Genomic DNA, 21,384 nt, shown 5'->3' with positions numbered 1-21,384 from the left:
AAAGTTTGGAAAGTTTTGTTTAGTCGGCGCAACATCTGTGGTCATATGCCAGAGAGACAGAAGGGGAAGGAATTATAGAAGGGAACAGACCCCAGGAGATGGGACACAACCCCCGATTAATACCTGGTACCCATTCACTGCTGGGTGGACAGGGGCGTAGGGTATCGGAAAAGCCACCCAAATTTTTACACTCCGCCCGGGAATCGAACCCAGGCTATCTCGGTTGTGAGCCGAGTGTGCTAACCACTGCACCACGAAGCCCCCGATATAAAATTAGAACAAACATCTTCACATCATAAATAAAAGGATTCCCCTGTGGTTCCCAGTACCCAGTTAGCCACCTACTTGTGCCACTGTTGGGTGTATGGGCAGAGAAATGTCTGGAATGTCAATGTTCTGCTGGAGGTGAAGCAGCCCCATCTCCAGCTCAGCAATCTTCTTCTCCACCGACGGGGCCATCTTGTCCCCATCCCTGCACCACCAAGGAACACACACATCAAACATGCTGGTCTCACGCAAAAGTGTACACATCAGGCATGCACATCAACATTGTCTTATGAATTGAAACAGGGATGGGAAAGTTCATTAACCCAGTAGCAGCAGGGATCATGTTTCTTAATGGTCCCTCCAAGCGAGAAAAACGAGAAAAAATCACCCCTCACACAAACCATTTCATTATATATATATCAAAGCACTTGTGATCAGATTATGTATCATCTATTTTGGGGGGTTTATATCATGGCACAAATTTGGCCCGTCACTGCTACACGGTAAAGCCACAAATTTAGCCTGTCGCTGCTACACGGTAAAGCCACAAATTTGGCCCATCGCTGCTACATGGTAAAGCCACAAATTTGTCCCATCGCTGCTACACGGTTAAATGCAAAAATCTGAAGGTCAATAGAAATGGATAACAGCGCTAAAAAGCCATCACTGGAATTATCATTGGGCTCTATGGGCATAGCTTATAACTCATAGCAAACACCCCACACTCCTTTCACCTTCACCAGCACCAGTCTCCACCCCCAACCCACCTCTCAATTTTGCCGGTCTCCTTAACGTAGGCTTTGAAGTAAGGGGCGAAGGCATTGGCCACGTAGTCATGCAGGGTCTCGTAGGGGGACCCCTCGCTGAGACTCCACGTGCGGATCTGAGAGCCGATGGGTTTGTCCGCCTCCACCACTCCACCGCGCTTCAGACACAACAGGCTGAGGTGAGGGGAAAGGAGACACTGTTATCATTTCTAATTAAGAGGAAAATATAACATAATAAAAGGGATTTATTCCTGTATTAGACAAAACTGTGCCCCTAACCTTGCACTACCATTCTATACCAAGGAAGACAATTCAGTGAAGACCAATGACCCACTGACCTGACGTGACCCCAAAAAAATAATCAAGCAATTAATCACGTTCAAAACTTGTTCTGTAATCTCTCCCTGCTGAATGAGGCTTTAATTAAGTTACCTGTAGAGCTTCATATATTACCTGGTAGTACCTTATTTGTATTACCTGAGTTTCATTTGTACAGAAGTTAACCAAAAGGAGGATGATAGAGATCAGTCTCCTATTCATTTGTTTATTTATTCATTTATTTCTCCTCACCTGTTCATCTTTATGGAGGTGAAGTACACACCGCTGGAGATGTGATACACCACCTCCTTCTCCTCCTCCACCTCAGCTCCCTCCTCTGTGTCCTCTGAGGGGGAAGGGAGAAAAATAGGACTTCATTCTCAATAGTGTTCTTAAAATATATAACCAAAAAATATTTACTGCTAGAATTCCTAACCCAGCTCATTCCAAGTTACACACACACACACACACACATACATATTTTATCCAGGTCCCTCTGCAATGCCTCACAGTCCGTCACATCATTCACTCGCCTCTGATGCAAAGCTATTGAGACGAGTGAATGATGTGAAGGTCTGTGAGGCATTGCAGAGGACCTGGGTAAAATATGGGAGTGGAGTGGTACATGGCAGATGGAATTCAACCTTGGGAAATGTAAAAAAATAGAGTTTGGTAGGAGCAGTAGATGTGAATACAATTATAAGATGGGAAATGAGATAATATGCAGAGGAATGGAAGAAAAATTTGGGAGTGACTATCTCAGAGAACATGTCACCGGACAAACACATCAACAGGATAACGGGACAAACTATGAATTTGCTGAGGAACATAAGGACAGCCTTTGTGTATTTGGACGAGATGAAGAAAATAATAGTTACAATGATATGGCCAAGGTTGGAGTATGCAGCAGTGGTCTGGTCTCCTCACAAAAAGAAGAACATAAGAAAACTGGAGAGTGCAGAGAGTGGCAACTAAGATGGTACCGGAACTTAGTGATCGGACATATGAGAGACTCAATAGCATGGGGCTCACAACCCTGGAGAAGAGAGAGAGGAGACCTGATAGCAGTGTACAGGGTGGTGAGAGGAGAGGAGAATCTGGACAGAGAGGACCTGTGTGTGTGTGTGGAACGAGAGAGAAACAAGAGGACATAGAAAGAAGTTGAGGGCGACCACGTACAGGCGAGATGTGAAAAAGTTTAGCTTTCCAAACAGAAGCATTGAGCTATGGAATAGACTGGAGGAGGAGGTGGTTTGTGCAAGAAACATTCATGATTTTAAGGAAAAGTTGGATAAGAGTGGATGAGGAGACGGGACAGCGCGAGGGTAGCTCTTTTCCCGCATGTCACAACTAGGTAAATACACACACACACACACACACCCTTAGTGGCACAGCGCTGTATGAGGACAGACTTGGTCTGGGGGTCGGCCACAAACTTGCGCACCACCTCCAGGGCCTGGACGCTGCGGATGGCTGTCACCAGCTCGGCCGACGGCTTGTCGTCCTCCTCCAGCATCACCTGGGCGACGCGCTGCAGGTGTCGTGCCACCGCCTCCACGTCTGCCACCGCCACCACCGTCTCCAGGCCCCCGCCACCCCCATCACCTGAGGGAAGAAAGGACTTGTAATGAAGGTTGGGAAAGGTTTATTCAATATTCAAAACACACTTGCCTGCTAGATACACCCAAAAGGAGGAGTTAGATTCAGGTGTTTGGTGCTTGCATTTTTGGTTGCTTGATAAAAACAACTTCTCACAGCTAGTCTTTTTAATAAGTCTGCCCCAAGAAACAAGGAATGAGAATTTTTTCACAAGTGGAAAATTGTTTTATTTTCTCATCCGGGTAATGCATAAACTGTTAATATTTTGACCTTTCCTCAGTTTAATGTATTTATAATGGGAGCATTTGCTATTGCCACGTGTGGCCTCGGAGCTCATCTCTGGCACATTAGTATTAGTGTTTACTCCCAAGCTTTGGCAAAGTGGAACAAGAAATCAATAATGCAAGGTTACTAATTTAATGGCAAAAGGTTACCAATTTAGCAGCAATAGGCTACCAATTTGACAGCAGTGGGCTATTAACACCCTTTTGACCGCAAAAGTTTTTCTCATGAGATCCCCTGAACGCAAAGTCAGCGAAAAATTAACTTTAAAACTGAAAAAATGGCATAAAAGGTGTTTTAAAGAAAATTTTCTCCTGCATCCTGCTGCAAAATACATTTCTTTCTAGGTTGTCGCATTTGGCTGGAATTCTAAGATTCCCCAAAAATTACAACTTTTTACCGGTGTGACGTACAGAAAAAATTATTGAAGACAAGTTGCTCATTTTATCACGATGGATGGCGACACCCGCACCTTTGAGCCGTTAATACCTTTATAAGGGGCACAAGGTGCCTGATCCTTTTATGCACCCACTGCTATGTGATTACTGGTCCCATAAAATTCATATGAAAGTAGCATTGACAGTATAGTGCCTTCACTGGGCCCAAGAACTTTAGCAAAACTTTAATTGCATTTTTCTCAAAACTAGTACAAAGTGAACATAAAATTATTTTATGGTTTTACTTTCAGCACGATTTTCATGAAGCTTTAGGACATACAAGATCATATATCGTAGTAAAATTTCTCAAGATGTTTTCTTGAAAAACGGCATAGTTTCAATATATGGGAAAATTTTCCAAAAAAAATTCAAAAATAAAAATAAATTTGGGGATTGACAAAAAGTTTTCACAAAAACATCTTGACAAATTGTTAGAATAACAATGAATTATCAGATGTGAATGTCACAAGAAAGTAAGTAAAAAAATGGCTGAGAAAAATGCATTCAAAATTTTCTAAACGAAAAATAATTTTCCTAATTTTTCATTTTATCTGATCAGCTTGAAATTTTCATATGATAACAAAGGTACTAACATAGACACCACACAAATTATTCATGACTATAGACAGGCCCTGAGAGGGGGGGGGGGGGGAGCTGGTATCTCAGCACCAGGGCCCGGCCTCATAGGGGGCCCGACCGCCCGGGCATGACGTGTGTAAATTAAGATTTTCATAGCTATAGCGTTTATAACAATTATAGTAATTACTTACAGCACCAGGGCCCAATGGTAGCTCTATTTGCCGCTGACCATAGATGCAATTTTAATCCACGGGGGACTTTCTCCTTAATTCCTAACAGTATCCTGAAACTGGGGCCCATAATCTCATTCTGCAGAGTCCACATCCCCATCTCATAAGGCTTTCATATGGGTTGTGGGTATTTCAATGGATAATGTAGCTCACAGGACTTCCTACGGCCATGTCAGATTTTTCCCCTAGTAAGCTTTCATTTGTTTTTTGATGATTTTCCATCAACTCTGTACTGCCTGGGGGTTGGGATGGCATGCTCCTCCCTTCTCCTTTGTTGTTTTACTTGCAACAATAAACTATCAATCAATCAATCAATCAATCAATCAATCGTATAGTATATTTTATGGAGTATAAAATGTTATGTTAAACTTCACTAACAATCACCAGTCTGCAAATATAGTCATAAGTCTTTACTCACTAGTTAAGCAGCAGGCTTCACTGATTAACAGAGCCCTGGGAAGTTATGTTATTCCTCCTAATGGCGGTGTAGGGTGGGCGAGGCGACGCACCCCCCGCCGTATGCTCCCACTGATTGATTCCTTATAAAAGTGAGTCATAGCTCGAAAATTAGACATTTGCGACGTAAATGACGTACAAAATCATGCAATTCACATCTATCAGAAAAACATGAACCACTTAGGAGAATCGTTGGTTGGGTGAAACTGTAAATTCTCGGGTAACTCTTAACAGGAGCAGGAGTAGCGGGCTTTTATATATTATTTCCTTTACTGTGTGCCCTTGTGCTGTCTCCTTTCCTGTAGAAAAAAAAAATTAAAATCCATCTCTGACACGCCCCGATGAACTTTCCATTATACTCTGATATGAACTCAACCTGCATATACAGAACTGTCACGCTGGGAATACAATAAAAACATATAATTCTCCTTCCCTGCCAGCTTCCCTCCCTCCCAAAGCCTTAAAACACCTTCACCTGGGCGGCAAGGTGCTTAATGAGCGGCCCACAGGTGACAGGCCAGCCACCCGCCCGCCACACCTGTTTCCTCGCTTCCCAGCCCTCCTGTTCACCCTGGCCCTCCCCTGTGGTGCTCATCCTCACCCTCCTCGCCGGGGTCCATGGCCAGTGAATGTTAGTAGTGCGTGAGTCCCTTGTTAGCGGCGTGAAGGCTGAAAATGAAGGGCGCCGTCTGCGTGGTCCTCCCCTCCTGGCTGTCACGGGGCCGCTGACTCACCCGGTCCAGCGTTGCCAGATTATCGTACTCAGAGCCGCTTATTTACCGGTTTCTGGCCAATAACTGCTGCCAAGAAGCGTCAATAACTAACCGTTTAAACGATAATCATATATAGAGGCAGTTATTTGGGTGGTGAAAGCTGTTTTTGGGTCGGATATCGGCAAACATAAGCGGAAGAGTACGAGAATCTGGCAACGTTGTCCAGCGTTGCCAGATTGTCGTACTCAGCCCTTATATTTCCCGACTTCTTGCCCCCAAACTGTCTTCTGGGCTCCAATAACGAAACTCATTTATAGTTATCGTTAAAAGAGTTAGATTCTCATGTTTCTTGGTAATAGTCAGGCGTCAGAAACCGGTAAATACTATGCTTTGAGTACGATAATCTGGCAATGGCCCGCCGCCCCCGGGAGCCGGGGGCGGCGGGCCGGGGCCGAGAGGGGAGTCGAGTGCTCTTACGGATGGGGTCGAGTGTCTTTCTGGAAGCGATTATCACCCCTATTAGAAAACTAGGGGAATAGTAACCTTATTGAATAGTAATTTCCATGTATCACCGGCCTCTGAAGATATGTTTTAAAAATTATCAGGAAAATCCAACACCTTTGAGTGGCCGCTGCGTGCATGCCGCTGCGCCGTTGTCTGCCTTGATCCCCCGCCTGTGCCGCCCCTTGCCGCGTCTATACTCGCCTGGTCGATGAGAGTCATGAGCACCGTTGCCAGATTGTCGTACTCAGCCTCCTGTTTTCCGATTTCCGACCCCAAAACTGCCTCCTCGACCCAAATAACTGCCTTCATATATAGTTATCGTTAAAATGGTTAATTATTGGTGCTTTTTGGCAATTGCTAGGGTCAAAAACCGTTAAATACGAAGCTCTGAGTACGATAATCTGGCAACTGTGGTCATGAGATCGTTATTCCTGACAGATAATGATATTGATGGATAAATTAAACATGATCTTATTAACGTATACAATATTTCTATATCATTAATTCAACAAATCACAGGCAAGGGCTCACTGAGTATCCTGCATTTGCCCTTAGATATCGTACTCCATATTTTCAGTCCCTTATCTCTGCTCCCCTGACTAACCCAAGGCCTTTATTTATTTATCACTTGTCCCCTGCCATTGTATATTTTTAGTTTCCTGGTGCTACTTACACATATATCCTTAATTGCATAATCACACTGTATACTGCCTGGGAGTTAATTTGGATGGCATGCTAGCTCGTCCCTTCCCCTTCATTATTTTACTTACAACAATAAACAATCAATCAATCAAGTGATATTTGTGGTAAAACATATAGGAGGCGAGAAAACTGAGCTTGAAAAAGAGCGTACGACACTTATACAAAAGAATGCGATCAATGGCTCCTTGGTGGAAATTTAATTAATGGATGTCATCTGTAATTCATCTCCCATGGCTTTTACACACAAACAGGTCACATTTCTGGAATCTAGAGATCTTTGGGTACTATCAGAAGTGCAATGAACATATATAGTTACTTTGCAAAACATGTAAAATTAGTGTAAAGCTGGGCAAGTCTTAATTACAGAGTCAATTCAACCCACGGACACTCATTTGCTACGTTAATTCTCATTCTTTCATTCTATTTCTCTCTCATTAATTCTGATTCTATAATTCTCGATCATTATCTCGCTCTCTCATTCTCAGTCTCTCTCTCTCTCTCTCTCTCTCTCTCTCTCTCTCTCTCTCTCTCTCTCTCTCTCTCTCTCTCTCTCTCTCTCTCTCTCTCTCTTTATCATTCTCAGTCTCTCTCTCTCTCTCTCTCTCTCTCTCTCTCTCTCTCTCTCTCTCTCTCTCTCTCTCTCTCTCACTCTCATTATCATTCTCTCTCTCTCTCTCTCTCTCTCTCTCTCTCTCTCTCTCTCTCTCTCTCTCTCTCTCTCTCTCTCTCTCTCTCTCTCTCTCTCTCTCTCTCTCTCTCTCTCTCTCTCTCTCTCTCTCTCTCTCTCTCTCTCTCTCTCTCTCTCTCTCTCTCTCTCTCATTATCATTCTCATATTCTCTCTCTCATTTCCCCTCATTTTCAATATCCCATTTTCATTCTCCCTCTTTAAAGTTTTCATTAATTCTCATTGTCCCTCATTCTCATGCATTTTCTCATTCTTATTCTTATTCCTTCTCTCATTCTCATATTCTCTCATTCTCCTTCATTCTTAATTCTCTCATTCTCATCAACTAACTCATTCTCCTTCATTCTTAATTCTCTCATTCTCATATTCTCATTCTCCTTCATTCTTAATTCTCTCATTCTCATCAACTAACTCATTCTCCTTCATTCTTAATTCTCTCATTCTCATCAACTAACTCATTCTCCTTCATTCTTAATTCTCTCATTCTCATATTCTCATTCTCCTTCATTCTTAATTCTCTCATTCTCATATTCTCATTCTCCTTCATTCTTAATACTCTCATTCTCATATTCTCATTCTCCTTCATTCTTAATACTCTCATTCTCATCAACTAACTCATTCTCCTTCATTCTTAATTCTCTCATTCTCATCAACTAACTCATTCTCCTTCATTCTTAATTCTCTCATTCTCATATTCTCATTCTCCTTCATTCTTAATTCTCTCATTCTCATATTCTCATTCTCCTTCATTCTTAATACTCTCATTCTCATCAACTAACTCATTCTCCTTCATTCTTAATTCTCTCATTCTCATATTCTCATTCTCCTTCATTCTTAATACTCTCATTCTCATCAACTAACTCATTCTCCTTCATTCTTAATTCTCTCATTCTCATCAACTAACTCATTCTCCTTCATTCTTAATTCTCTCATTCTCATCAACTAACTCATTCTCCTTCATTCTTAATTCTCTCATTCTCATATTCTCATTCTCCTTCATTCTTAATTCTCTCATTCTCATCAACTAACTCATTCTCTCATTCTCATATTCTCATTCTCCTTCATTCTTAATTCTCTCATTCTCATATTCTCATTCTCCTTCATTCTTAATTCTCTCATTCTCATATTCTCATTCTCCTTCATTCTTAATTCTCTCATTCTCATCACCTAACTCATTCTCCTTCATTCTTAATTCTCTCATTCTCATATTCTCATTCTCCTTCATTCTTAATTCTCTCATTCTCATCAACTAACTCATTCTCCTTCATTCTTAATTCTCTCATTCTCATATTCTCATTCTCCTTCATTCTTAATTCTCTCATTCTCATATTCTCATTCTCCTTCATTCTTAATTCTCTCATTCTCATCACCTAACTCATTCTCCTTCATTCTTAATTCTCTCATTCTCATCAACTAACTCATTCTCCTTCATTCTTAATTCTCTCATTCTCATATTCTCATTCTCCTTCATTCTTAATTCTCTCATTCTCATCACCTAACTCATTCTCCTTCATTCTTAATTCTCTCATTCTCATCACCTAACTCATTCTCCTTCATTCTTAATTCTCTCATTCTCATCACCTAACTCATTCTCCTTCATTCTTAATTCTCTCATTCTCATCACCTAACTCATTCTCCTTCATTCTTAATTCTCTCATTCTCATATTCTCCTTCTCCTTCATTCTTAATTCTCTCATTCTCATCACCTAGTTCTCGATCATTCTCATTCGATCTCTCATTCTCAGACTTACCATTATCATTCTCCCTCATTTTCATTCTCTCTCTCTCTCTTACCTTCTTTTTATTCCAGTCTTGTAAGTCTTTTTTTCATCTCTATATCAGCTTCTTGGACCATTATATCATTGGCTGGACCATTCCTTCACCCCCTCCAATGTGCAGTGGTTAGCTTGCCTGGCTACAAACCCATGAACCAGGGTTTGAATCCACAGAGTTATATACATATTGAAGATAGATATTGATGTATGTGGATGAATAATTATAATCCCATCCCTTTTCCCCGTGAGTGAGGTGTGGGATATATGCCCCGCACCCCTGAGGGAGGTATATAATGGCCGTTTTTTATTTTTTTTGTTTTTTTATTGATTCGCTTGGACGGTTTCCTCTAGAGTCCGGGTTGATGGGTGGTCTTCAGGACAGCATGTGGGTAGTTTTAAGCCACTCGGCAGTGACTGAAAAATCCCAGGTGGTAGCGTGGGGATTCGAACCCGCGGTGAATGTGGGCCCAGCACGCTACCACTCAGCCACCGCCTACCCTGTGTGACTAGGTAAAGGGTAGTTTCTGACTGATAACTATGGCAAAAATCACAAAAAAACATCAATAAATAACAGTTTTAACGCTAACTTTAATTTCCTATTGTTGTTTGTGTGATTATGACGGTCTTGTAGCCTTAAAATTATAAATGCAATGTTCAGAGTATGACAATTTGGCAACGCTGGTACTTACCCACCAGCCTCTCTCTCTCCCCTCACTTTTTTTTCTCCTCTTGTGTACATCCTTCCTTCCTCTCTCTCTCTCTGCCTGGTTGCACAAACATCCCAGGTTACTCTACTTACATGGGGAAAAATACCATTACAACTGTGGTATACTTCAGGCCATTACAAGGCTGCACGGCCAATGTGACGGAGGTGAGCGCTGAGGAGGCCATCCGCAGCTCTCGTGTATGCCCCAAACTTCACCTCTACCTTCCACCAGGGTAAACACACAGCATGTAGGTAAATGTTTATTGTGTAAAGTCACATTTAGCAGCTTCTTATGTGAGACATTCACGTACCAAAAATGTTGCTGCTAGTTATGCAGATTGCTATATTTATCCCTCAGATTACCGTTGACGCAGCCAATCCATTCATTATAAGATACAAAAATACTTTATGCATGAGGATGGAATACACTGGATTCAGAAAAAAGGTTCTCACTGTCTTTAGCAAATTTTCTAAGTGAAGAACTTTTTCCTTAACCCGGTAGCAGCGACGGGCCAAATTTGTGGCTGTACCGTGTAGCAGCGATGGGCCAAATTTGTGGCTGTACTGTGTAGCAGCGACGGGCCAGATTTGTGGCTGTACCGTGTAGCAGCGACGGGCCAAATTTGTGGCTTTACCGTGTAGCAGCGACGGGCCAAATTTGTGGCTTTACCGTGTAGCAGCGACGGGCCAAATTTGTGGCTTTACCGTGTAGCAGCGACGGGCCAAATTTGTGGCTTTACCGTGTAGCAGCGACGGGCCAAATTTGTGCCATGATATAAGCCCCCCAGAACTGATTAGAAATGCGTTGATATATATTATGAAATGGTTTGTGTGAGGGGTGATTTTTTTCTCATTTTTCTCGCTTGGAGGGACCATTAAGAAACATGATCCCCGCTGCTACCAGGTTAACTAATTTTGTTCTACGTTTTTCGCTCTCGACCCTGCCGTGTGTTGGTCTCCTTCCTGCGAGGTGAGGCGTGCGTGAGTGTTTGTGCGTCAGAGCGAGTCGAGCGTAGCTTCATCCTCAGACACTTTCCCTTTTATATCATGGTTGCAATCACTTAACATCACAACAACATCAATGACGTCAAGACCGATGATCTTCACCCACTATTACACCAAGAATTATGACTTTGGTTGGGTTAATTTTGCAAGATCCATCTGACAAAAGAATGCTAAAGAAAAACACGTAAAGCAAATCCTTGAAAAATATGCTTCAAGTCAGTCAAAACAAAATGATATACAGCAAGTGGCAACAGGTTCTTACACCCACACTTCCTGGCCTGACCTTCCCTCGGCCGGTCATGTTCGGTCAATGGAATGATGCAATACTTTCCCACGTCCACTGGTGCCCGAGGCTTCCCACCAGCTTGCCCTGACACACACACACCCACACACACCGTCAGCCTGGCACAGCTCAGAAGCTCAGCAGGTCTCTCGTTTCCACAGTAAACTTCTATTTGATGAATTAGCCAGAACACCAAATTGTTATATTCAGCATACAAGGTAGTGTTTCAAGTAACGACAAGAGTGTATACAGTAGTTAATAGTGTTTTATCAGATATGAATTGTTGTTTTGATTTTATTCAGTTTTCAGAAAATTTCCTTATGAAATAAAAAACGTAAAATAGCAAATTAAAAAATAGTTTCCACTTGTACACACAAAAAAAGTCTCCATTTGAATGTTTCTGTGGTCCAATATATCAGATTTTCATTAAATAGAGAGTTTACTGTAGTCAAGATTATGATTTTCAATTCAACCAGATGTTGACGTAATGAACATTGGCAGAACAAATAAAAATCAAGATAAATATCCCTGTCTGCATCGGTGGCAGCAACTACTGTAAGCTTCCTGTGAATAAATACTATATACAGCGAGGTAAATCTGGATGGTGTCTTTTAGTCTGTCATCGACGTTCTGTCCGCCTGAATATCATGAACTGGCACGAAGGGAACGATGCCGCAATTTGAACATTTTGAGTCTCGTGGTTCAAGGTTCATCCAGATTTACTGAAGACAGCAAGCTCGACTGTGACTACGCATGCGGGGAAGGACCAGCATCACAGACATCAACAGTTTGTAGTGTTCAGGTGGTGCGCGTGTGGCACAGACCTGAACCTTATCTCCATGCTGGTCCGACCCCGCCTGAATCCTTCACATGATGGAAATAAAAATGTTTTCCAAAGGAAGTATGTCGTCCTTGGTTGTAAAAAATGATGTATATACATATGAAACTACATTAATACAGTACTGCAAATCACCAATTACACCATCATTGACACTAATACCTTATGAACTATGAGCAAAGGTGGGCAACAATTCTGTTTCATACCATTAAAAACAACTCATTGTTTTTTAAGTCATCAAGACAAGAAGCAGGAACAGAGAGGCTGGTGGAGGTCAGGTCACAGGTCTCTTCATGGCTGACCCTCGGCGCCTGCCTCCACAGCGAAGAAAACTAGGCTGGAGGGAGGTCCAAAGGGGCCCTTCCATCAAGGCAACATTGGAGGTTTTGATTTGAATATCCACCAAATGGAACTCAACAACAAAAAGCGCTTTTAAACCCAAACAAACATGACCATCTCTGCTCGACAACACAGCAGCAGGTTCAGCGGGAAGGTGTCGGCTCAGCAGGTGGACAGCACTGATACACAATTGACACCTGCTGGCTCCTATATTCTCTGATAAAAAACTGATATATATATATTTAATGGCTAGAGTACACATTCGTAATATCTTTTTATCCCCAGTATTACATGAGCAAGGTATACACTGTGACTCAACAAACAAAACTGTACAAGTCAGTGGAGAAGTGGTTTAAGTAATAAGTGGCAAGCACAGCACTATGGACCCCTCTCACTCTGGACAGAATCTGAATGTACTGTGGTCCGGGTGCTCCTGTTCACTCCTCGGTTGCGGGCGCACGGCAGCTGCTGTTCGCCATCGCCGGGGAGACACTCGACCGAGGGCAAGCGCGGCGTCGGAAGGGACGCCGAAAGGGTACCGGTTTTAGTCGTTACTGAGTGTTGCAAAATGTTTCTATAGGTTTGAACGAATTCTATACGGACTTAAATAAAAGCAGTTACCAGTGTCAAGATGGTTGCCGTGAAATACAACATTGAAAGGAAACTAACCTATGTGAATGCTTCCAAGCTCCTCTATGATAATGTCAATCACAAAAGCACTACAACAGCCAAAGTCTCCTGCACATTCAGTGGTTATTGTTATGACGAAAGGCAAAACAAACCAGATGGCCCTAGAACCGGTTGACAGAGCCGGGAAGTCCCACTACATACAGTATTTATATATATATGTATATATATTTTTATTTATATATATGTATATGTCTAGTTTTAAACATTCAGATACCCAATACATGAGAACGGTTCCTGCAGTACTCAAGCCGTAACCTTCAGGGATGTTATCACACCGAGCAGCAACTGTACGCCCTAAGTAATATCTCAGTCACACAACTCTCAACCTTATCACAGAAGTCAATAATGCTTTTGCCTCTCGCCATCCACTTGTAATACATCCCATGAATCATGATAAAAACAGCTAGTACTGTAATGTAACACAAGGCAGACATGCACACTTTGGAACTATTGGTTAGAATGAAAGACTAGAATGCCATGTAAAAATATAAGACCACCTTGAGGGGATCTCTCTTTAGTAAATATCTCTTCACACAATTATGACCATTTGCATACGATTAATGAAATGTAGAACTGCTCGTACTGAGGTCAGCACATGATGAAACACGTCTACGTACTAAGTTCATGACAGTGTCAGTACTGAGGTCAGCACACAGAAGTAGGAGCTGACACGGTCGCATCACCTCGCTGGATGTTGTGGACACTGAGTGCATACCTAAGAATGTGCTGAGATCAGTACATAGTGAAATACATACCTAATAAGGTCAGAATATGCTGCAGTATGTTATATTTGGACCAGTGGGAGGTAAGCAAGGGGGGACTGGTGATGGTGTGGGGGAAAGAAAGTGAGCAGGACAGAGGCTGGTGGGAGCAGGTCTGGACAGCCCCGTCCTCCCCTGGCGCAGGGGAGCGAGTGTTCCTCCGGGAAACACAACAAAACACAATCTAGCCAAGTTTGTGAAGGGTCGAACGAGATCAAAGGGGAAAACGCAGGAAGGCAATGCTAATCATGGCAGAGATGGAAGGCAGGATCAATATCGTAGCTATTGAGGGCAAGGTAATGTGCTGAAAACCTGTTGGCAATTCATGATACGTTATGTTAATCATTATCACTACGAACGGCCGCCATGGACAGCCCGCGAAAAAAAGACCAGTAAGGTACCACAATGGAGAGAGATGACATGGACAGAGATAGAGAAGGGAGATTAGACAGATTGGAAAAGAAATTCTGGTTATATGAGAAAAAAGTTTGCATCCATGACACACACACACACACACACACACACACACACACACACACACACACACACCCACGCACCAAAAAATGAAAAGTTAAACTAATGGAAGTAAAAAGTCTCTGTCTATCTACCTGAGCGTAACCTAACTCAAGAGTGGCAAACCCCCGCATAACTTCACCCCTACCTCCGTTTCCTTAAAAATCATTGCACAATCCATAGAAAAAAACTGAATATGTCAATACAAAATGCCTTATCATTACTACAAAGAAAAATTTAACTCTCTGCCTCCTTTTAGAGTCTGAATATCACACTAATATTCTAGCGTATGAAACAAACTTAAGACTCCTCCGATAATGTGGTAAGGCTGGTACTTGATTCCTCTTCTTTGACTGTGTTTAAAGCTGTGTCCAGTGTTCCACCACCAAGCTGAGAGGCAGCCAAGCAGACCAAAAGATTACATAAGATACACAGAAGGCTTCCCTCAGCTCCCACACTAACGCATCGCCAGAGCCGCGGGAAGGTCGTCCCGCCCAAGAAGATGCACGCCACTCTGCTAACTCTGCTATCTACAACATGGCTACTGCTTGGCTATGAAAATGTTCAAGCAACCTCAACTCACATATATTCGCTACAGCTTTGTTTTTTTTATATACCTTAATAATGAACCAACATTCTCAGTTCTACACATGTCACGATTGAACAGCTGCAAACATTTCACTGGCAGGGATAAGAACATCCAAGGTAATTCAAGACTAACAGAGACCCTCACGGCTCCTCCAGACGAGAGTGACAGCATTTTCCTCACTTGACTCTGAATGAGATTGAGTTGAGAGACAATTTGTTCAATCCAGCTAATTTATTTTGCTATCCTGAAATAGCAGACAAGATCATTCAGGAACACAAGAATCATTACAAAACACTTTGAAGAAAATCCTTGAGTTCAATGCAGACCCTGTGGCGTCCTGTATCAGATCAACAAGGAGCCGCAGCAATGTGGGAGTCACCACCAGATACTGGCGACCAACAACATGTTCCCGTCCTTCAAGCCAAGGATGAAGGTCTTCCTCGTGTTTAAAGGAAAAATATCACATTTTTGAAAAAATATACTGATCTATAATAGTTCATCAACACAAACTGATGCATTGCCTCAAAAATACAAAAGAAAAACAACACAAATCAGGGACTGCCAAAACATCCTTCCCATCAACTTTGATTGTTTAATGTTGTAACCTTTGCGTGGGCAGCCCGCCCATGGGTGTGGCAGAAGGTCACACCCATGGTGGACTAATTTATGGATAAATTGTCTTTTTTTGTACATTTTGAACCAAAGCAAAAGCAGAACATAAATTTGACCTCAACTCAATCTCAACCAAAGTTAACTGCAGAAAATGCACCCAATTCCTATAGCCATCATACCTTGACTGAGGAGTGGAAATGTGAGCAGCACAATCATTGATCTTGTCTATTGTTGGGAACACCAATCTTAGGATAAAGTACACAGTACAGAACAAGTGAAAATTAGTCAAAATATTGTCCAATCACATAGCATGGCAATGAGTAAGACACATCATGATAGGTGGCCTGCACTGCTCAGGCTTCCTAGATGCACAAGATCACAGTGGGAACACCATCACTCCTTGCACGTGGTCTGTGCAATACAATATGGACGAGACAAATAAGAAGTAGGATTACTCTGTGTGCTCCAAAGACAGGTCAAGCAGTAAGTGCTGTTACTAGTAATCTGTTTTTGTTGATCGGCACAAGTTCTCGGAAATTAATCGTTCCTTTTCAAAGGAAAATTTTGTGAGCCTCAAGTGGCCAAGATACCTCTTTTTTCATCCTTGGAGAGCACACGCCGGTCTCTGTCACTGGCTGAGCTGCAGCCCAAGCTTCTCCTCCGTGTCTGCAATGATCTTGCAGCGGCAAGTTGAATCACACTATGGTCCCGTAAGGAAAGATGGCAGCCTATCAACCAATTACGTTTTCCTTTCAATGAGATTATAGAACAACAATCTGTCTAAGAGGCTTGCATGTGGCAGGGTGGGAAGATTAGTTTTACATTTACTACACATTAAAATCAAGTTTGGTTGCAGGCAAAGCCCATCACAGACAGGCCATGAGACTGGACGAGAGCTAGCTGGCTGGCAGACTGACGGTGTGTGGCTGGGCGCCAACCGTTGGGTCGGCTCAGTCGGGAGTGATGCAAAAAGTATGGTGATTGTGATGCTGATGATGAGTGCCAGCAGCTCTCAGGGTGTGCTGCTGCTCTCAGAGGCCTCCCTTCAACACGGACTGATCCACTGTGGACGCAGCAAGCAAGTCTTCGTCAGCACAACTGAGTGTGGCGTTCCAGATCACGAGGTCCATATAAAAAAAGAAGTATACAAAAACACTGAACATGAAATCTGGTCTCTGACAATTTCCGCCATTGATCATTCGGTTGAGCAGTCACCCGGCGCAGCACACCCCGGCATCATGCACTGGCTGAGATCACTGCGCATGAGTAAGTCGGGCGCGGAAGGTCAATCTAACACTAAGAGGGAAGCAGCGGTCATCCTCAGCGGGCCCGGCGCCTCCAGTCCTTCTGTGACCGACGAATTAGTAGTCAACCCCAGTGCAGCGCGTCAGCAGCAGTGGGGGAGCCATGGGGTCACAGGTGCAGACTGAGGCTCCGCTGCCCGCCGGGGGCCCACACTCAGTCCCAGCCATTGTCCTTGATCATGTGAGCGAGCTCGATGATGTACTTGCCTTCCTTGTACTTCTGGCTGGACTCAAAGGCGTGCTCCTGCGGAAAGATTGGCCAATGTAGAAAGACATATTAAGCCTCGCATGAAGATAAGTGAAAGCTCTCACTCTCTCTTGTGTGTGTCTTGTAATCGCTGTTGCCAGATTGTCGTACTCAGAGCATTGTACTTAACAGTTTCTGACGTCTAACTATTGCCAAGGAACATCAGGATCTAACTCTCTTAACGATAACTATGAGTTTCGTTATTGGAGCCCAGAAGACAGTTTAGGGGTAGGAAGTCGGGAAATACAAGCAGCTGAGTGCGACAATCTGGCAATGCTGCTTGTTATGTAATCAGCTGCTTCTTCGTGGAACATCCTGTCAAGAGATCGTCAAAACAGGTCCTGTCAAGAGATCGTCAAAACAGGTCCTGTCAAGAGATCGTCAAAACAGGTCCTGTCAAGAGATCGTCAAAACAGGTCCTGTCAAGAGATCGTCAAAACAGGTCCTGTCAAGAGATCGTCAAAACAGGTCCTGTCAAGAGATCGTCAAAACAGGTCCTGTCAAGAGATCGTCAAAACAGGTCCTGTCAAGAGATCGTCAAAACAGGTCCTGTCAAGAGATCGTCAAAACAGGTCCTGTCAAGAGATCGTCAAAACAGGTCCTGTCAAGAGATCGTCAAAACAGGTCCTGTCAAGAGATCGTCAAAACAGGTCCTGTCAAGAGATCGTCAAAACAGGTCCTGTCAAGAGATCGTCAAAACAGGTCCTGTCAAGAGATCGTCAAACCAGGTCCTGTCAAGAGATCGTCAAAACAGGTCCTGTCAAGAGATCGTCAAAACAGGTCCTGTCAAGAGATCGTCAAAACAGGTCCTGTCAAGAGATCGTCAAAACAGGTCCTGTCAAGAGATCGTCAAAACAGGTCCTGTCAAGAGATCGTCAAAACAGGTCCTGTCAAGAGATCGTCAAAACAGGTCCTGTCAAGAGATCGTCAAAACAGGTCCTGTCAAGAGATCGTCAAAACAGGTCCTGTCAAGAGATCGTCAAAACAGGTCCTGTCAAGAGATCGTCAAAACAGGTCCTGTCAAGAGATCGTCAAAACGGGTCCTGTCAAGAGATCGTCAAAACAGGTCCTGTCAAGAGATGATAACAGGTCCTGTCAAGAGATCGTCAAAACAGGTCCTGTCAAGAGATCGTCAAAACAGGTCCTGTCAAGAGATCGTCAAAACAGGTCCTGTCAAGAGATCGTCAAAACAGGTTCGCATCTCTACCACTACAACAATCGCCCTTCCTGAAAAACTAAACTGTTCCATAACACTTCAAACAATATCTATTTAAATACCACACGCCAAATTTGTTTAATGAGAAATTGAGTAAAGTTGTAAGACACCACTGCACAAGATGATGGTATATCTTTGGCCTTTTATTTCAGCATTTTTATGAAGTATGCCTCACCTCTATCCCGAACAAATAAAAGTACACCCACATCTCTCATTTTTGTTTTTTTATAGCATATTACGACAGACAGCAGTAGGCAAGTACCCCACACCTCTCTCGTCTATGGCATATTTTTCTCCACCACTGCACAAGATGACCATAACCCCTTAAGTATGCCTCACCTCTATCCCGAACAATTAAAAGTACACCCACATCTCTCATTTTTGTTTTTTATAGTATACTACGAGAGACAGCAGTAGGCAAGTACCTCACATCTCTCTCGTCTATGGCATGTTTTTCTCCACCACTGCACAAGATGACAGTAACCCCTTAAGTATGCCTCACCTCTATCCCGAACAAACACCTACATCGACGCTTCTCTCCAGCGTTGCCAATTATCGTACTCATCATATTTTCGTAGTTTCTGACCGATATCTATAGCAAATAAGCACAAAGATACATCAATAATTAAGAGTTTTAACGCTAACTTCAATTTTCGATCATCATTTGTGTAGGTACGAGAGTTTGAGGCTTAAAAAGGATGAATAGAATATGGTGAATATGATGATTTGGCAACACTGCTTCTCTCCACTGACAAAGCATGGATGCTCAAAGGGGTGACTCACATATTTCCAGCCCAGCGTCGTCTTGCAGCACTCACAGTAGATATCGGCCACAGCATGTAGGCCTGTCAGCAGCACCCTTTCCTCGGCCGGCCCGCACCCAACGTTCACCCTGCAACGCCAAACACACTTAGGAAAACAGCAATACAGTGTTACGCCTTCGCCTGTCTTTGGTATATCCACTCTTAGGGCCATTTTCAGACACTGTTTGTTTTGATCGTTGCCAATGGCGGCGATCGACGCTATGGTTTTCCACTTTGAAAATACAATAGCGACGATCTCCGCCATTGGTAACGATCAAAACAAACAAAATAACTGTGAAAGCATCCCTACAACACCACCACGTCCATTCTGTAAACACCAAACACACGCAGGAAAATGTCGCTATCCAGTTTTACATCTCGAGTCATCTACAACAACACGGTAAATACATACTCTAAAAAAAGGGTCGCTATACAGTTTTACATCTTCGTTCATCCTTGAAACAACCGCCCTGCTTAACCCGGTAGCAGCGGGGATCATGTTTCTTAATGGTCCCTCCAAGCGAGAAAAATGAGAAAAAATCATCACTCACGCAAACCATTTCATAATATACATCAAGGCATTTGTGATCAGTTTATGCATCATCTATTTTTTTTGGGGGGGTCTATATCATGGCATAAATTTGGCCCGTCACTGCTACACGGTAAAGCCACAAATTTGGCCCATCACTGCTACATGGTAAAGCCACAAATTTGGCCCATCGCTGCTACATGGTAAAGCCACAAATTTGGCCCTTCACTGCTACATAGTAAAGCCACAAATTTGGCCCGTCACTGCTACATGGTAAAGCCACAAATTTGGCCCGTCGCTGCTACATGGTAAAGCCACAAATTTGGCCCTTCACTGCTACATGGTAAAGCCACAAATTTGGCCCTTCACTGCTACATGGTAAAGCCACAAATTTGGCCCGTCACTGCTACATGGTAAAGCCACAAATTTGGCCCATCACTGCTACATGGTAAAGCCACAAATTTGGCCCTTCGCTGCTACATGGTAAAGCCACAAATTTGGCCCGTCGCTGCTACATGGTAAAGCCACAAATTTGGCCCTTCACTGCTACATGGTAAAGCCACAAATTTGGCCCTTCGCTGCTACATGGTAAAGCCACAAATTTGGCCTGTCACTGCTACATGGTAAAGCCACAAATTTGGCCCATCACTGCTACATGGTAAAGCCACAAATTTGGCCCTTCACTGCTACATGGTAAAGCCACAAATTTGGCCCATCACTGCTACATGGTAAAGCCACAAATTTGGCCCGTCACTGCTACATGGTAAAGCCACAAATTTGGCCCGTCGCTGCTACTGGGTTAACACACTCAGGAAAATCTCAATCCAGTTTTACATATTCATTCATCCTTGAAAGAACCACCCTGCTTAACCCTGGAATAGCAGCGATGTCAGCCCCAGTGCCTAGTAGCGATGTCCGGAATCCCAGACAAACTTTGGGGGTAGAAACATACATATAGGAATGGTATAAAGTTTATTTCAAAATTTTCACTTGAATTTGATGTTATTCTGAACTCTATGAACTATGAACTAAATGTATTAACCTACAACAACATTATAAAAAACAAGAATAAATAGATAATGCGCAAAAATGATAAAAAATTCTACGTTCTTGTAATCTTTCCACCACCGTCAGCCACAATGTTGTCTGATGGAAGTGACTTTTGCCGCACATGAAGTCCAGATGTGTCCCGATATCCTTCAGCCTCCCTAGATTTTATACCGTGCAAAAATAATAAAAAAAATAATAATATTGTTCCCTCCCCATTCTCGTTAGCAATGCCTGTTGGACCTGTAGTGTTAAGATCATCGATATCTAGGGCATCTCTCTCTCTCTCTCTCTCTCTCTCTCTCTCTCTCTCTCTCTCTCTCTCTCTCTCAGCGATATCTTGGTGTGGCGCGGGTAGCTTGCCGTCTATGTAGGCAGCTCAAACAATGCGAGAACTTCCCCTTCGCTCCTTCCTTTCTTTTCCTGTCTGATGCATAGTAGAGAGTGCTGATATTGGTGTGTGGGGCCAGGTTGGGGTTCACTGGGGTCAGGAGGGTGGATGGACGATACTGGGACAGGTGGGTATATGCTGGGAGGTAGATACTTGTTAGGTGTGGAAGCACTAGTGGGGCCGCCTGGTGATCGGG

General features: G+C 43.1%; 2 protein-coding genes across 5 annotated transcripts in view; both read right to left on the bottom strand.

Moving 5' to 3' along the window:
* LOC126988243 (dynein heavy chain, cytoplasmic-like) overlaps window positions 1-5,685 on the bottom strand; it is a 52,390-nt gene extending 46,705 nt beyond the window's left edge. For all 4 annotated transcript variants that reach the window (XM_050846285.1, XM_050846286.1, XM_050846287.1 and 1 more), the window contains exons 1-5: window positions 5,537-5,685; window positions 2,733-2,957; window positions 1,605-1,698; window positions 1,035-1,208; window positions 346-472 (exon numbers count right to left, since the gene is read on the bottom strand). In XM_050846285.1, coding sequence (XP_050702242.1) covers window positions 346-472; window positions 1,035-1,208; window positions 1,605-1,698; window positions 2,733-2,957; window positions 5,537-5,555 — 639 coding nt within the window. In that variant the 5' untranslated portion in view covers window positions 5,556-5,685. The remainder of the gene's footprint in view (window positions 1-345; window positions 473-1,034; window positions 1,209-1,604; window positions 1,699-2,732; window positions 2,958-5,536) is intronic.
* Window positions 5,686-10,270: 4,585 nt separating this feature from the next.
* The window catches only part of LOC126988237 (protein yippee-like 2), a 170,073-nt gene continuing 158,959 nt past the window's right edge, over window positions 10,271-21,384 (bottom strand). The window contains exons 6-7 of the mRNA XM_050846283.1: window positions 19,202-19,310; window positions 10,271-17,199 (exon numbers count right to left, since the gene is read on the bottom strand). Of these exons, the coding sequence (XP_050702240.1) occupies window positions 17,110-17,199; window positions 19,202-19,310 (199 nt within the window). The 3' untranslated portion in view covers window positions 10,271-17,109. The remainder of the gene's footprint in view (window positions 17,200-19,201; window positions 19,311-21,384) is intronic.

Source organism: Eriocheir sinensis, chromosome 68 (assembly GCF_024679095.1).
Source record: "Eriocheir sinensis breed Jianghai 21 chromosome 68, ASM2467909v1, whole genome shotgun sequence".
NCBI classification, from domain to species: domain Eukaryota; kingdom Metazoa; phylum Arthropoda; class Malacostraca; order Decapoda; family Varunidae; genus Eriocheir; species Eriocheir sinensis.
This window is presented reverse-complemented; position numbering and strand designations above follow the sequence as displayed.